This window comes from Carettochelys insculpta, chromosome 2 (genome assembly GCF_033958435.1).
Source record: "Carettochelys insculpta isolate YL-2023 chromosome 2, ASM3395843v1, whole genome shotgun sequence".
NCBI classification, from domain to species: domain Eukaryota; kingdom Metazoa; phylum Chordata; order Testudines; family Carettochelyidae; genus Carettochelys; species Carettochelys insculpta.
In genome coordinates this window covers 250203528-250220419 of record NC_134138.1, presented here as the reverse complement: position 1 = coordinate 250220419, position 16892 = coordinate 250203528, and the positions used below count along the sequence as shown (strand labels likewise).

At 38.8% G+C, this 16892-nt stretch overlaps 1 protein-coding gene across 1 annotated transcript; it reads left to right on the top strand.

Moving 5' to 3' along the window:
• The first annotated feature begins 7520 nt into the window (after nt 1–7520).
• On the top strand, nt 7521–15139 carry ZNF438 (zinc finger protein 438). Its single transcript, XM_074986291.1, is given in 3 exon segments — nt 7521–8769; nt 12146–12384; nt 12387–15139. Coding segments are annotated over 3 exon segments (1692 nt in total). The 5' UTR covers nt 7521–7678; the 3' UTR covers nt 12749–15139.
• The last annotated feature ends 1753 nt before the right edge of the window (nt 15140–16892 follow it).

The window sequence follows — 16892 nt, the reverse complement described above, 5'->3', positions numbered from 1 at the left end:
TTCCCAGCATCATGGTCTGTCGCAAAAGAAGGGAATTGATTGCCTTGGCTACCTGGATCACCACAGCCCTCATGTAGATCTGCCCACCCTGAATTGATTTCCCATTGCCCTGTAGTTGTCAGGTGTTGCAGACTTCCACAGAGCAATTGCCACTCACTTGCGAACTGTCAAAGCAGGTTTCATTTTGGTGTCACAGCGCTGCAGGGTGGAGAACAACAAATCGCAAAATTCCATGAAAGTGGCCTTGCGCATTTGGAAGTTCTGCACCCAGTGCTGATCATGCCATGCAAAATGATGTGATCCCACCTGTATGAGTTGGTTTCATGGCTTCAGAACTGGCACTCTACTGAATGCAATACATCCAGTGTAGTCACTAACACTGCATTCCTGATCTCCTGTTCTTCAACATGCACTGTATCAAAGTTTGCGTCTTCCTCATCCTCCCACTTGCTTTGTCTTATAAGATGCTGCAGGAAAGTTCTTGAAGTAGCCATAACTCACTGGGTAACAGCTCTCAGATGCTCAAGACCTATGCTTAGCCCCTTGTTATGGCGTTTGTCAGGGTAAGGCTTTGAAAAAGTGGCGCAGAAATTCCTTGGCCATTTGTTTTCAGAGAGAGGGCAATGCACTGTGGGAGGATGACATCAGACACCTGCAACAATTTGTGGTGCACTTTTTTTCATAACACAGTGGCACAGAAAGCCAGAATTCAATGGGGCTGTAGGAGTTGTGGGATAGGTACCCACGATGCACTGCTGACACAGTTGAATGTAGCAGAAGTAATGGGGACACACTATGTTGACTTTCTGGACATGTATGGACACTAAACACATTTTAGAGGTAAAAAGTCAACTTTAATAAATTTCACTTTATTTCATAGTGTAAACATAGCCTTAAAAGTTTCGGAGAAAAATAGGCATTGCTACCTGCACCTGAAAACCTGCAGCATCTGGCTCTGCTAGACCAAGCTGGGGAGTAAATGTACTAGAATTAGCTCAAATGAACCGCAGCTAGTCTGCATCTAGTATCAGAATATCTATTATTCGATAAGAATCTTAATTGCACTAACTGGATTGGGTGAGAGGGAATTATAGAACTGAGTACCTTCTGCATGTTTGTGCAGATGCCACATTGGCCCCAAAGGGGTAGAATACTGGGCCCAGGTAGTCTCACCCTTCCAGGCCTGCAGTGTATACGTAGTTGGAGAGGAAGCTTAAATAGGGAGCAACACAGCTCAGAAGGGGAAGCAGAGGAGGAAGGCAGACATATCCTGAGGGTTTCTTAGTACAGGACTTGAACATGGAGCCCTGGGGAGGGACAGAAAATAGGGAGTGATCCAGGACGATTGCAGAGGCACTGTAGAGTGACAGTCCTTGGATCTGTGCCTGGTAGCATGAGAGGTCTGAGGCTTCCACACCAGCTGTACCATCCCCCTTTGGGAACAAAGGAGAAAAGACATTGTAAACCACAGGTGAAGCTAAACCCATTCTGGGATGGGGACCTAGATTGAAAGGCATTCCCACTGGGTGACGATATAAGTGTGTTACTGTAGACCACATGACCCTCTGCAGATTCTGTTACACTACCAAAACCACAGCAACCCACACTTCTTCACCAGACTAGCTAATGTAAGATTGGCCAAAAAAGAAAAAAAGTGGGGGTGGGAGGAGTTGGGCACTTAACACCCAGACAAAACATGGGATGTTTTAGCTTTTGTATAGAAACTGTCTCAAACTCAGCTAAATCATTTCACATTACAATATGCAATATAAAAATTTATGAATGTTGGCTACAGAGCCATTATTATATAAGCCATTTCATAAATTATTAGTCTGTTGACTAAGAACTTTGAAACTGTCTCTTCAGAATGAAAGATTGTGTAGAGAATTCTTTTTAATAAATATTTTATTGTTCTAAGTTTGTAATAAAGAAAATACATGAGTTTCACAGAAGGACAATATGCAAAAATACCCATTATCTAATGCAGCTGATTTCACAGACAGTGCCTCATACCGCAAAATTAATCATTCCTATGGTGCCTGACATTACTGAACTCTTGAGTCGTAGCGGGTTCAGAACCATTGTACCCCTCAGTGATCAAGTAAGGGCACTCAAACTCAGCTTCCAGGTGCCCAGCTGTTGCTTTTCTGGGTGGAGACCCATTTCTCACTCTCTTTAGACCAAGGTGTGTCCAGGTTGCACAATTCCATGACTTCTCTGTGCATTTTCCAGTAAAGGCAGTCTGCTAAACAAACCTGTTTTCTCTTTTTTAATAACAGAGATTTCTAGAAAACAAAAAGGCAATCGTAGCACTTTAAAGACCCATTTCTTCAGATCTGGAAGTTCTGATGAACAATTTCTATAGAGAAGTTACTACTTAGAGTTTTCTAGCTACACCTGTTCTATTCTTAAGGTGAAAATCATTACAGAGAAACCAGGTTTAATTTTTTTAAACTTCCATGAATCCTTGTAAACTTACCAAAATTCTTTCCAACTCTCATATGGGGTCTGGCCAGAACAATCTTACAGCTCTCCACTTTCGGGGCTTCCTTGTGATTATAAGTTCATCAGAGCTTCAGCTCTGAACAAGGACACTCAAAGGACAAGTTTAGTCCACCCTTTTTTACAGATATAGGATCTTTGATCTGGAGTTCCCAGAAGCAGATACTTAGTGTGTAATGAGTCTCTCTGTCCCCAGGGAGAAGCTTCAAATGGTTGATAAAAAGAACAATTATATTAGTATGTCCTCCTAGAGAAACCACCTTAATCTTAAAAATTCATATTCTCATCACTCTGATTATATTCTGGCCAGCTCTATAATAGGAGATAAAATCAATTTTAGGTACACAGATCAAGTTCTGAGAATTGCTTAGTTAGAGTTGACATATTTATAATTGATTTTTGCTGCCATCTTCACAGTGGGAGGTCATTGGGAGAAACTCTCCTGTTGACTTCCCATACTGCTTGGGAGTGCCAGGAATACTGGGGTTAATGGTGGCACAGTGACAATTTGATTTTGTGCAGCCCCACTAGGCGCGCTAAATTGAAACCCAGAAGATTGACTGCCAGCATATTGATCTTTAAGTGTCGATGTATACCTGGGCTTGCAAACAGACCTTTTCTGCTGATGAGGTCAAATGCCTTGGTCAGGTCGATGAAGGCAATATACAGAGGTTTGTTCTGCTCCCTGCACTTTTCTTGTAGTTGCCTAACAGAGAAAACCATGTCTATGGTGGATCGTTCAGCTCTGAACCCACACTGAGACTCAGGGTAGACTCTCCGCAAGAAGATTGAGCCTCTTCAGAACAACACATGCAAATAGCTTCCCCACGGTACTGAGAAGGGAGATGCTGCAATAGTTGTTACAATCGCTTTTGTCACCCTTGTACTTGTAGACAGTAACGATGTTAGCATCCCTCATATCTTGCGGTGCACGGCTACTCTCCAGCATTGGCAAAGTATTCCATGCAGCTCTGAAACTAGGGTACCATTGGCGCATTTGAGGATTTCTGAGGGAATACCGTCTTTCCCTGGGGCTTTTCCAGAAGAGAGTGCTTTTAGTGCATCGCTGAGTTTCTCCAAGGTGGGCTCAGCATCGAGTTCAGTCATGGTGGGCAGAAGCTCCATGGCATTCAGGGCTCTCTCTGTAACTATGGTCTCTCTGGCGTACAACTGTGAGTAGTGTTCCACCCAGCGTTCCATCTGCTTGGTTCTGTCCTTCAAGACCTCGCCTGTGGCCGACTTACGTGGGGCAGTCTTTCTTTGTGAGGGACCGATGGCCTGCTTGATCCCATCATACATTTCTGGCTAAGATTGGCTGTCCCCCAACTCTGCTCAGCATTATTAGGGCCTTCCATGAAGGCATGAAGGGGACTGTCATATATGATGGATCCACATCCGAACCCTTTGAGATTCTCAGCAGAGTGAAGCAGGGGTGTGTGCTGGCTCCAACACTGTTCGGCATCTGCTTTGCAGTTTTACTCAAATATGCCTTCGGAACTGCTACAGAGGGCATCTCTCTCCGCATAAGAACGAACGGCAACCTCTTCAAACTGTCGAGGCTTAGAGCGAAGACCAGGGTGCTTACGAAGTGTCTAAGGGAGTTCCTTTTTGCTGACGATGCAGCTATTGCTGTTCACACTCAGCAGGAACTGCAGTCACTCATAACTCGCTTTGCGGATGCATGTATGGAATTTGGCCTCACAATCAGCTTAAAGAAGACCCAGGTGATGGGCCAAAACGTGGGTAACAAGCCATCTATCAACGTGCTAGACTAAGAACTAGAAGTCGTCCATGAGTTTGTGTACGTAGGCTCGACGATCTCGGACATCTTGTCACTTGATAGTGAGATCAACAAGCGCATTGGAAAAGCCGCCACAACGTTCTCCAGGCTGACGAAGAGAGTATGGGCTAAAAAATAAGCTCACCGTACACACCAAGGTGCAGGTCTACACAGCCTGTGTTTTGAGCACACTGCTGTATGCCAGTGAAACGTGGACTTTGCACTCAAAACAAGAGCAGCGGCTCAACACATTCCACATGCGCTGCCTTAGGCACATAGGCGGTATCTCATGGCAGGACAAGGTCCCCATTAGCGCAGTGCTTGAGAGGGCAGGCACCGCCTCCATGTTCACCCTTCTCAAACAGAGGTGTATGCACTGGCTGGGCCATGTCTCACGCATGACGGATGGCTGAATACCAAAGGACCTCCTCTTCGGTGAACTGGTGTCTGGAAAGAGGCCGAAAGGGCGACCTAAATTGCGCTACAAGGACACATGCAAGTATGACCTCAGCGCTCTCTCTATCAGTGTGAACACCTGGCATTCTCTCGCCTCAGACAGGCATGCCTGGAAACGGGGTGAAGGAAGCTCTTGTTATGTGTGAAACTACCTTGGTGAAGGAAGCGGAAGACAGGAGAGCCCTCAGGAAGATCCATGCCCGTGATACCAGAGCAACATCTGCCTACTGCTGCTCACAATGCAGAAGGGACTGCCACTCCCGGATTGGATTGCACAGCCACAGAAGATGCTGCTCGAATCAGTCCAACTGGAGCGCAAACCCATGATCCCTCAGGATCGAAGGATGCCTACTATATATACCTGGGCTACATCTACACTACAGCGCAATTTCAAAAGGCAAACTTTCGAAATACAAAAGATTGCCTTTCAAAAGTGCATGTCTACATGCCCCATGCAGGTTGTCACAGTGATAAACACCCTGCTTCTGCTCTGGGCTGTCTGTGTTGGGGACCTCCATGTCGTCTTCGTGGGATTTGCTGACCTGGGTTTTTCCAACTACTTTGGCACGCTTGATGGGACCTGTAAAAGGGTGAGAGCAAGGCCAGGCAAGGCTGGGCCAACAGGCCCTGTTTAACCCCTATCAAAGGTACTTTGTCATTTTAATACGTTTACATGTATTGTAGCAGTAATTTGTGAAATATCAGATGAGCCTCTGTGTGTATGAAAAAAGCCCACAGGTGTAAAAAGGATTTGCAAGATACTAAAATGGTATGCTCAGTGTGGGTATGTTTGCTTTGAAAAAAGTTGTGCTCTTATTGGAGACATAGTCCACCACAGTTGCAACCACTCTGAGCAAATTTTCATGCCACTGTAATAAAAATACCTGATCCCTGTTTACACTACCATTTACACCATTCCTGATACCAATACAGAGTTGTTATTGCTGGAATATTAATACCATTTTCAAGTGTACGAGCGGCCGATGAAGATAAGTGCTGAAAACAAAGGAAGTGTATGATGTGGAGTGAAAAATGTTTTAGGATTAGTGATCAGATGAAGAGAAACTAAAGTTTTTGTTTGCAGGAGTTAAGTACAGCTGGGGGCTTCATTTTCATTTGTTAATTTCATTTAATTTTTCCTAGGAATTTACCAGTGTTTACTATGTTGTTTATTATATCTCTGATGCCCAAATAATACTTTTCCTTTGAATAAACACTTTGCTGTTGTAGACATGAACTGTTAAACTATAACAAAACAAAAAAGCAGTCATGTCGCACTTCAAAGACGAACAAAATAATTTATTACAAATAATTTATTATTTATTTATTTATTTATTAAATAATAAATTGTTTTGTTCGTCTCTGAAGTATGACATGACTGCTTTTCTGGTTTGTGAAAATACAGACTAGCACAGCTACATCTCTGTAACTATTAAACTATAAGTATTTATTTACATTTCATCATTGGACCATGCCATTTGCAGTGCATATAGTCAACTTCATTGTTTTCTCCTGTTTTTGTTTTTTTTAACTATTGAATATTTCCTTGTGTTCTGAAACTTAGTCTGATACAGATTTTTGTTTTCTTGTTTTTATTGAATCAAATCTTTAAAGCATTTTCTTCTAACAACATGAAATGTTTATATGGTAGGCATGAGATTCATCAGTATGTTCATATGCACACACAGATCAGAGCTGTTGTGCGTGCCTATTTCTTGTATTTTCTAGACTAACTTATGGCCTTACTTCAAAAGGCAGTTTTGCATATACACATTGATCAATATTATCATGATACATACATCTTGTGCAACCTATTGCATCTTCTTAATAAAACAAGCTATTTATATATATTTGAATGATACAAAAATAGGGTGAAAAGTAGGAAAAATAATACTTTTTGTAAAACCCAGAAATGTTTCAGTAGAAATCAATTTAAACTCAAAATGAAGGGGTTTAAATATAGCTGAACACATTAGCTGAAATTTCTCAGGTTTATTAGTCTTTTTGTTTGTCTATGAGAAGTGAACAGTTCTATATTTAAGCTAGTGGTGGTTTATGTGTCAGATATTTGTAGTAAATTTTGTGAAATGGAGTCCCTCCTATACGAGTTCCTTTATGATGAAGTACTTTTTTAAAAAAATACTTACGTTTGTGTGTTGTATTTCATTATTTCAGATACATGGAAAGCCTCCTCTGGGATGATAAGAAGTGGAAAAGATTTTCAGAATAAAAGACAGTTTAGGACTATTGCACCAAAAATAGTACCTAAAGTTATAACATCAGGGGTGGTGTCCTGTCTTCCACCTGTTTTTCCTGAACACATTAACCTTATTTCAGCTGCAAGCTCTAAACCACTTATAATGCCAACACAAAACTATACTCTAATGCAAGTTGCTGGTCATGAAGGAACTTTTTCTCTTATATCTTTGCCGCATTCTACCCCTGCACCGGAAGCACAACAAATCCAACAATCAAACGTGACCCCTCCTGAAAATCTCAAAATACCTATTCCTAAGTATCAATCTGTAAAACATAAATTGCTGATTGACAAAAAAAAACAATTCAAACGTCTTCTGTAAGTGCACATATCAAGGTTCCTACTACAGCGCAAATTTCAACACAGACATCAACAACTGGTGATCTTCCTGAAACTCATTCTACTACAGATTCATCTGAACAAGTTAGTTTAATTGGTTGTGGGTCTACTGAAATTACTGTTGCTACTTTACACCGGGAAAACAACTGTATGGAATCTGTCTCTCCTTTACAAAGCAAAACAGAAACTCCTGAAGTTAGTATTTTGGGACCATCTGCCCTTAAGGAACCTTTGTTCAAGCCAGTGAATGCAAATAATCATGTTAAAATAAATCTAAATTCTATTAAATCAGCTCTTGAAACCACAAAAGGGTCATAATATCTGAAAAACTTAAAGAAAAACTGATGAATTCTGTCACTATACTGTCACCACCAATATTTGACAATGAACTTCAATTGACTCAGTCCACACCAAAAGGAAAACTTCCTATTTTGCCATATTCAAGAATGAAAAATGCGATGTTCTGTAAATCTAAACAAAATTCTAACATTGTGGCAACATCTACTCTTAGGCAAAGACCCGAATGTGAAAAAAGACCATCCTTGGTGAAAACCTTTAATGTTTCTACTAGAGTTTATGATAAATTACTATCTGTATCTTTTGCACAAACACCAAAACAAGCCAGCTTTGAAAATACCTTCAGTCCAGCCACTAAACTGGATGTTGATAATCTTAAGAAAATGAATGGTGTAGCCTCTAAGAGAAGAGGCAGAAAACGAAGAACCCCAGATGATATACTGGCAGTTCAGACCAAAAGAAGGAAGTGTATCATTAATAAATTTAGAGATGGTAAAGAAAGAATAAAAATTGATCTCCAGGAACCAAAAGACAGAAAGATTGAGTCAGTGAAAAAATATCGTAGTATTAGGCCGAAACCTGTAGTAGTTATGCAGCTGTTAGCTTCACTGACTTCTCCTGCACCTATAATAGAGACTCAGACTCCTGACTGTATAGAACAAGAAATTCTTTTAAATGATTCACTTCCAAATAAATGTTTATTTTATAAGCAGAGTGATGGTACTTCTACTAAACCAAGTGACCTATGTGGAAATGTATTTTCTATTATACGTAAGCCAGGGCATAAGTGCCATGTTTGTAACTACAGCTTCCAATTTAAACACTATCTTCAGGACCACATGAATTCACACACAAACAGATGGCCTTACAGTTGTCGAATGTGCCATAAAGCATATGTTCATTCAGGAAGCTTAAACACTCACATGAAGCTTCATCACAATGAAGGTAGACTCAAGAAACTTGTGTGTTGTGAGTTCTGTGCCAAAGTATTTGGCCATGAAAGAGTGCACTTTGGCCATATGAAGGAAGTACACAGAGTTGTTATCAGCACTGAGTCCTCCATGAGTGAACAACAGTTGCAAGATGCTTTAAAGAGCAGAGATCTAAATAGAAAAGGGTCAGAAAAAACAAGAGAGAGGTGGGTGCATATGCAAGTTAAATGGCAATGATAAAATGGTTTCTTTATACAAGTACCATATATGGGCTTCTATTACTATACACTTTTTTTTTTTTTTTAACTTTTATGATCTTTTTCTTCCAAGGTGAGATTCACAACTGCCTGCAGATTTTGTTAGAGACCTCTTGTTAGTCATCCAGCCCATCCCTTTACCTCCACAGTCCATCAGGCTTTATGAATCCTAAATCTTCATTGACATATTGGTGTCTATTCTAGTCTTGATTATTTCATGTTAAAGTACAGGTTGAACCTCTCTAGTCTGGCAAAGTATGTGATTTTAGTTAGCTGGATGTCCACTTATCGGTGTGTCCAAGTTTTTCATGGTCTCATAAAGTTTATTTGCAGCCCCCATTCCTGGCTCTCAGTGTTCTATGCTGTTATTTAGCTCTAATTTACCACTTAGATCCACTAAACAGTAGACGTATTAGTAATGCTGCTAGACATTATTGACCTCCCATGGTTTACCAGATTTTGCATTTTGCACTGATCATGTCCTGAGGATACTGAACTAGAGAAGTTCAACCTGTAACAGCACAAGTACTAGTGAAGCTGTTTTTTTCCATTCCCTGACCTTCTGATAGTTAAGTGTTCCTTAATATTTATTCTTACTTTTCAGCTTTGTTCTAATATGTATTTTTCAATTTGCATTTTTCAAAAGAATGGCATCCAGAACTGGCGTATCATTTCAAAATATCAAATGGCATTGCATTGTTTATATTTAATCTAGTCAGTATGTTCCTTCTTATCGGTACTGCTGCCTAGTCCGTATTTATGCATTTGACATATGCTTTTTAGGCTGTGCCTACACTTGCATTCCTCTTTGGAAAGAGGAATGCAAATAAGGGAAATAAAAAATGCAAATGTGGCACTGATTTACATATCTTATGCTTCATTTGCATAATCTCTTTTCAGAAGAGAGTCATTTGAAAGAAAAACAGTGTAGATGGGGCGCTCTTTTGAAAATAAACCCCACCTTCTAAAGAACCTTTTTTACTATTTTGTTTCAGGAAGAAGGGATCTTTTGAAGATGGGGTTTATTTTCGAAAGGCCCCATTTACACTGTTTTTTTTCTTTTGAAAGAATCTCTTCCAAAGAGAGATTATGCAAATGAAGCATAAGGTATGTAAATCAGAACCTCATTTGCATTTTCAATTTCCCTCATCTGCATTCCTCTTTCGAAAGAGGAATGCAGGTGTAGATACAGCCCTACTGTCTCTTACAGAAAGTAGAAAATGCACTCATTCCTACAGAGTATGATCTTCTGGTGAACTAATCTTTTCATGATCATATAAATACTGACATATTTTGTATTAGTATGCATTTTCATGTATTAAAATTTAGTTTAAGTTCATTTTGTTACCCTACTCTGTCAGTACCATACTGTAGTTTAATTTGACCTCTCTCTGCTTTGTACCATTGTGAGTTTGATTAGTGAATTTGCTATTTCATCCTTTGAAATGCTAATCAAAATTTTAATAGCATTGCACCTCGTTCATTTTCAATGTCCATCTTACGATAAATCATTTAATATTACTCTATTAGTTTGAATATTTTAGTCAGTTTTGTAAATAGCCATATAAGAGTTATATATTTTTCCAGCTACTATGGGAAAGTGTTCTGTAGATCCTTGTGGAAAGCTTTGTTCAAATCAAAGAAATGCAGTCTGTACAGATATTTCCTTTATCTTTCAAGTTTGTCTTGTCACAGAAAGAAATTAAAAAGGCATTGGTTATAAAATATATGTTTTTAAAAATCTTTACCTATATAATCAACAGTTTCTTAGACTTTTAAAATGAAAAAAAGTTTAAAAATCCATTTTATTTTTCCTGTTGTTACCTTATAAAAGAGGACTTGGATTTTAGTCCTGTCAATAAAGGAAAGTAGGCTAATGTAGAATGTGGAATCATTTTCATTTCCATCTTACTAGCAGGGTGCTGCAGTATTTAGGTTGCCAATATATGCTGGGGTTTATTTGTTTGTTTGTTTGCTTGTTTAACATGTCATTCAAATTCATCTTGGAGTTGGTAAAAAATTTATTTTTGTACAGCCTAGTTTTGGAGACAATAGTTTGCCTGACAGCTTTAGTTTTAGTACAATTTAAAATTTGTTTTGTTCACTCTATACTACCTACTATTTTATCATTTTATTTTTTTCTCAGTCCTTATAAATCAGACATTTTATTAACTGCAGTAAAAAATGCCTGGTTTTAATAAATATGATGTTCCATTAATCCCTCTTCCTTTTCCATCTCTTAAAAGTTAGAAAATTAGGAACTTCCATTCTAATTCCAAATGTGGCTAGTATTGAAGTAGCGTTACCAGATTTGCCTGTTACTTTTGGGCATGCTTATTTATGAGTTACTTTTCTGGAGAGGGGTGAGGATGGGGGTCAGTAATCCTTTCAATATGCTGCTTGTGTCATCTGTGTTTTCACATGAAGGTTTACATCTCCTTTTGCCAGTTCCCTCTCAGTGGAGCTATCCTGCAGAACCGAGGTTCCCCATGGCCAGGTTTTTCCACGTCTAGAATGAGATGAACACACACACTAACAGAGCGCTCCCAAGAGGAGTGGTAAATCAGCACTTGCAGGTTGACCCCTTATCTGTCCCTGGACTCAATAGGCAGGGTTGAATAGCAGTGCCACGCTATAACCCTCATATGCCCTGGATGCAGCAGGCTCAGCTAAATAGCACTTTAAGATGCAATGGTCATATGTCTTAGGTTCAGCACGTATCTGTCCCTACTGCTATGCCACAACTGCATTCTGGGTACCAGTAGAGGAGTTTATTTACTAGAATTGGTCCAATAACTGCTGAGCTGGGTGTGTGCAGGCATGGTTTCATTAGTATCTGGAGCAGAGATTTCCCATCAAGCAATGCTCCCCTGCTTTTTGAGTCCCAGAATTCAGTGTGGTTCTTGCCTTGGACTTTCTGTTCTCCTCTGGTCTGGCTATGGTCTGAAGAAGTGGGTCTGTCCCACAAAAGCTCACCTAATAAATTATTTTGCTAGTCTTTAAAGTGCTACTTGACTGCTTTTTGTTTTGATAGTGTATAGACTAGCACGGCTTCCTCTCTGTTATTAATGGAGATGTGTTTTTGTCCCATCTTTGATGCAAATGTGGCTAGGAGAGTTCCTGGAGAGGCTTAGGCGCATCTTTGCCTGCCTTTTCAGTACTTTTGGTTAGTGTTTATTTGGAGCTGCTTTGGTTTAAGCATAGACTGTGGGGGAGGGAAGGTCTTTCATGAGCCAGACAGGCTGAATATTATGCCCTGGTTCCCCGAGAAAGAAGAGCTGGTAGATAACAGTAACTTACATACCCTTTTTATTTCCTCTTTTAGGAGAAATAAGTGCAGTTTTGAGGATTTATTTCAGCGTCAAGGCAAAGTCAAATTACAGATCAAATGTGACAGATGCCAGTTTACTGCACAGGTTTTTGCTGAAATGAAGTTGCATTTGTTATGTTTTCATGGAGAGGAAATCAAAGGAAGAATAAAAGAAAGAATTCTACATGGAGGCAAGGGAACTCAGGAAGAACCAATCAAATATACAGCTCATTACTGGAAGCAGCACAGAGAGAGACAAAAATGCATAGGAATTGTGAGGAAGAGTTTTATTCTTTTCCAAAACTGAAAAGGCAAATATGTCTTAATCAAAATAATGTTGATGTATTAATTAAAAGTGAGGTTATTCAGTCAGGTAACAGTGAACGAGGAAGGGAGTTGCAAAATATTGGCTGTGCCACACAAAATAAAAAAATTCAAGTTTGGTGTCAAGCTGGTTATAACTGCATTTTATGCAAGCAGGTATTTAGAAGAAAAGAGGAGCTTTTCAGTCATTGGCAGTATCATCATAATTGTGAAGACGCTTCTGTTCTTTGGACTATTTTTAATTCATTCTCCAGACAGGGAGTTATTGAACTTTCTAGTAACACAGAGAAATGAAGCACTAGCAAAATTCAGCTAGAAAAGTATTTTGTTTCTAAGTTTGTTCCTTTTTTTGTGTCTGATTAGCAGTTTCACAAAAATTTACAATTGATTCACTTATTCACTTGTTATTCAATTGCAGTGTTTTTACATGCAGTTTAGGTTTGTTTGCTGAATATAAAACTGTTAATTCTCACTATACACATTTTCAGATACACATACACAAACATACGCTCGCAGAGCCTGTTACATAATGCCGTAGGTAATGTTCTCGCACAGTGAATTTCACAGAAACAAGCAGACAGAATGTAAGAGGTTGAAAATCAGAGAAAAGTGGAGGACCTGAAATTATATTACACTGTACACAGGCATTAATGTATACATTTTTAAAGTATACAAATGTTCTTTTACTATCTGACAAACCAGATTAAAATTAGAATTTTCAAATTTAACAGTACCTCCAGATTTTGTGGGAAACATGCATGTGCATATAATTCTCCGGATTATTTTAACGTGGATGTTAAGATGTAATGTACATGCTTTTTTTATGCTTACAAATATGGAGCACAGTTGTATGATGGGACAATAGAAAGCCACAAGAAAAATATTCATGAACTCCAAGGCGTTCCTATGCATTTCTTTAGAAATCTCTAGAAGTTAAGTTTAAAAAAAAAAGTTTAATACTCTGATTGTTAAGATAACCGTCATACTGGTGGCTTTTTGATTCCTTCTGAACTAACAGTCAAGTTTATAAGCCTTGTTTAAACTCAGTTTACACTTTGTTGTGTCCAAATAGGATTCCCATATTGTTTAGCCAGCCAAAGTGGACACAGGCTAAATGTTGTGATTATGCTACTATTAGCTAAAGTATCATCTAAACCTAGATGTGTTTGGGGACATTAATGTAGATGGCTTAGGTACTCACTTCTGTGTTTTCTAACTATCCTCATAGGAGATAAGATGGGACTGCTAAAAATGCTGGTGGTCTGATTGCTTTTTATTTTTTAGCAGGCACATACTACTTTGCTAAAGCTCTGAAAAGTCTAAAACTTTAGACTGATTATTGGACTATAGAAAGGCAGGGCCTAAAAATGATGGGTTCTCATAATGGGATCTTGAAAGATATGACATGATGTTTTTGTGTTTTCTGTAACATCTGTAAAAGTTTGATAATCTGATCATTTTTGAATGAAATTCCTTGTCCTATTATGCTGTCTGGTGTTTAAGTACAAGACTGGAGCCAAGAAAATAAAAAACAAAAAAGGAAAAAAAATCTCACAGTAACTGTGCAGTTGTTTGAGGAGGGGAGAAAATCCCTATAGTATTTGACAATTTCACTTCAAATTTCTGATTCAGTCATTGGATTGTTTCATTACTTTAACTTTTAGCAGAAAGATACTATTTTAATATGTTCTATTAGTTCATAATGGTTTGGTTTCAGTTGATAATAGTTCTGAAATACTATTTATTTTATATTCTTCTGGGTTGTATTGATGACTTGTAAATTCCTAATGCCTGGAGATACAAAAACCGGTTCATGCTCTGATGCTAGTATGTGTATCTGATGTTGTACCTTTCTCATGTTCTCTTAGGCTATAGTTACACTGGCAAGTTTTGCCAGCAAAACCCCAGTTTTGTTGACAAAACTCATGGAGCGTGCACACACAACATGCATTTTGTCAACAGTACCTGTACAAAACACAGCACTTTTTGTTTTGTACAAAACAAAGCTTTGAGGCAGAACACTGACACTGCTGTCAACAGATTCTGTCAACAACAAGGCTGTGTGGCCACTCTGTGGGACCTTCTCTCAACAAACAGAGAATCAACAACAAAGGGCAGACCTGTCTGCTGTGCTTCCAGATGCCTGTTTTGTTGAGAGAGCAGCCAGGCAGTTCAGCTGCTTTGTCGACAGAGTGGAGCACTCTCCTGATTGGCTTTTGTGTGTGGCCGCACTCTTGTCAATAGAAGTTTCGTTGGGAGAACTCTCCCAACAGTGACTTCCGTTGAGAGACCACTGTAGTGGAACCGTCGCCTAACTGAAGAGGGGAAGTAGCATGTTCAGAATATATAGAAAAGAACTGATTTAAAGTTGTGTGTTTCTTTTCAAATGAATGTATTTCATTTACTACAGTGTATTTATACTAAGAAGCATTCTCTTTGGAATTAGCATGTTTTCATTGAGAAGCACACATCTGCATTAGCTTTTGCTAATTTTCATATTCCAGAGTGTTGTTTTTGAGATTAAAATCTAGAGTGTAATAATAATTCCTCTGTAAGTTATGTAGTTAAAATACATCAAAGAAAATTGTGTATAACTTAATTTTTGCTTTCATTAAATAATAATTTAATATTGTTGTAACTATTTCTTGCTTAAAAGGACGTTTGTTTTAATAGTTTGTCCTTCCTTTGTTTTGTGATCGAGCCAAAACTTGGAAATAAAATGTTTTTCTTTCCAAAAAAAAAAAACCCTTCCTTTCTGCTCTGCTCAGGTGTTTCATTGCAAATATCAATTATTCCCCACTCCACAAAAATTCCATTTTCTTCGATGTATAGTCAAAGGAGTTGAAATTGACATGCCTTTATTGTTCACTTTCTTGTGATCAGGAGTCACATCAGTGATATCAAAGCAGTTTTTTGAAAAATTCGGAAAAAGTATATGCTAAAATGCTGCCTCAACAGAGCCAGCAAGATGGAAGAGCAAGCACAAAAATTTACCCTTTATTTTGTTCACCAAACAAGAATAATCACTAATTTCATTTTCTTTATCTATCTACAACTGTGGTAATTTTTCTTTTAAAGTAAGAATTAGAATATGAAAAGTATTCTTCATGAGTCCTGAGATGCCTCACTCCCTCTTCAATCGCTTGACACTGGATGAAAGAGCCAGAAAGGCATAAAAAATCCTCATATTTCATCAGTTTAAAGACAGATGAGATAGACCCTGGTCCTATGGTACTCCTTGGTATCCTCTTGAATGCTTATAACTAAACACCAAAACAAAAGGTTTAGACATATTTTATCTGTTTCAGGTCTGTATGATTATGATAGCCTGTGCAAGTAAATACAAAGTTTTGGGTATTTGAAAATAGTTCAGCATTAAACACGGATATATGCTTTGCTTTATGTGTGCTTTTGTTTCAAATTCGTATTCAATGTGATACTATTTGGAAGCAACACACATGGAAGCCTATTTATGTCAGCACAAAATAGAGCACATTTACTGCTAAACTAGTGGTTGTCATGAATACAGTTTGCTGTTTACCCCAAAGTTGGACACATTAATGCCTGTTTTTGGACATAAAACATTTTAAAATTTGTTGAAATGAATGTGATTGGTTTTTTAGCTGTAGTTTGTGATACCTTGTTTTTTGGCAGGGGTTTGTTGTTTTGTTTTCTTCTTTCTAAAACTCTTTCAGTTTCACTGTTTAACTTTAAAGCTGTTCCTCATATGGAAGGTTGTTTCCTCATCAGCACACCATAAATAATCAAAGCTGGATGAGTTCCATTGCCTTTTCTGGCTTAAAGAATCTTGCCCTTCCCCAGCTGCACCACTATAATTTCCTATGGTGTGCTTGACATGAGTGTTGGCAATATATGCTAAAATTCATTTGTTTATTGGAATTTAGATCTGTGCTGTTAAGCTCCATCAGAACTGCTATCATGCTTTGTTAGATACTTACTTTACCATTCACTGCACTTTTTAGGAAAAGTGTCAGAAGAAGAATGAGCAGGAATTTAAGAGAGCAGATTTATGCTTTAACTTTGTGCAGGTGGCGCTGATGTTTGAGAATCACCAGCTTAATTTTTCCACTTTTTTTTTCTTTTTTGCAACAGAACAAGCTTCTAGAAATGCGATACCTGTTGCTAATGTGAGTATCTACCCCATGTAGTGTAAGCAGTTAGTATGAGGGTCACTGACTGGCCCTGACTTCCCACACTGCTGATGGTAGCTCCCAAGTCTAGAGAGATGTCTGCCTTGGGACTGCCCCCTTGGTTCCCATCTGTGTAACTTTGCTTCCCACCTCAGGGAGTTTCCTGCCTCTGTTTTCCCACTGAGAGTCATTGTACCCTGGAAACAGGGTTGCCACCCAGCTGGAGCCCCAGGTGTTGATCTCTGGGCACTGCTCTACAGGATTGATGTGCCACTCACCAGCATGGT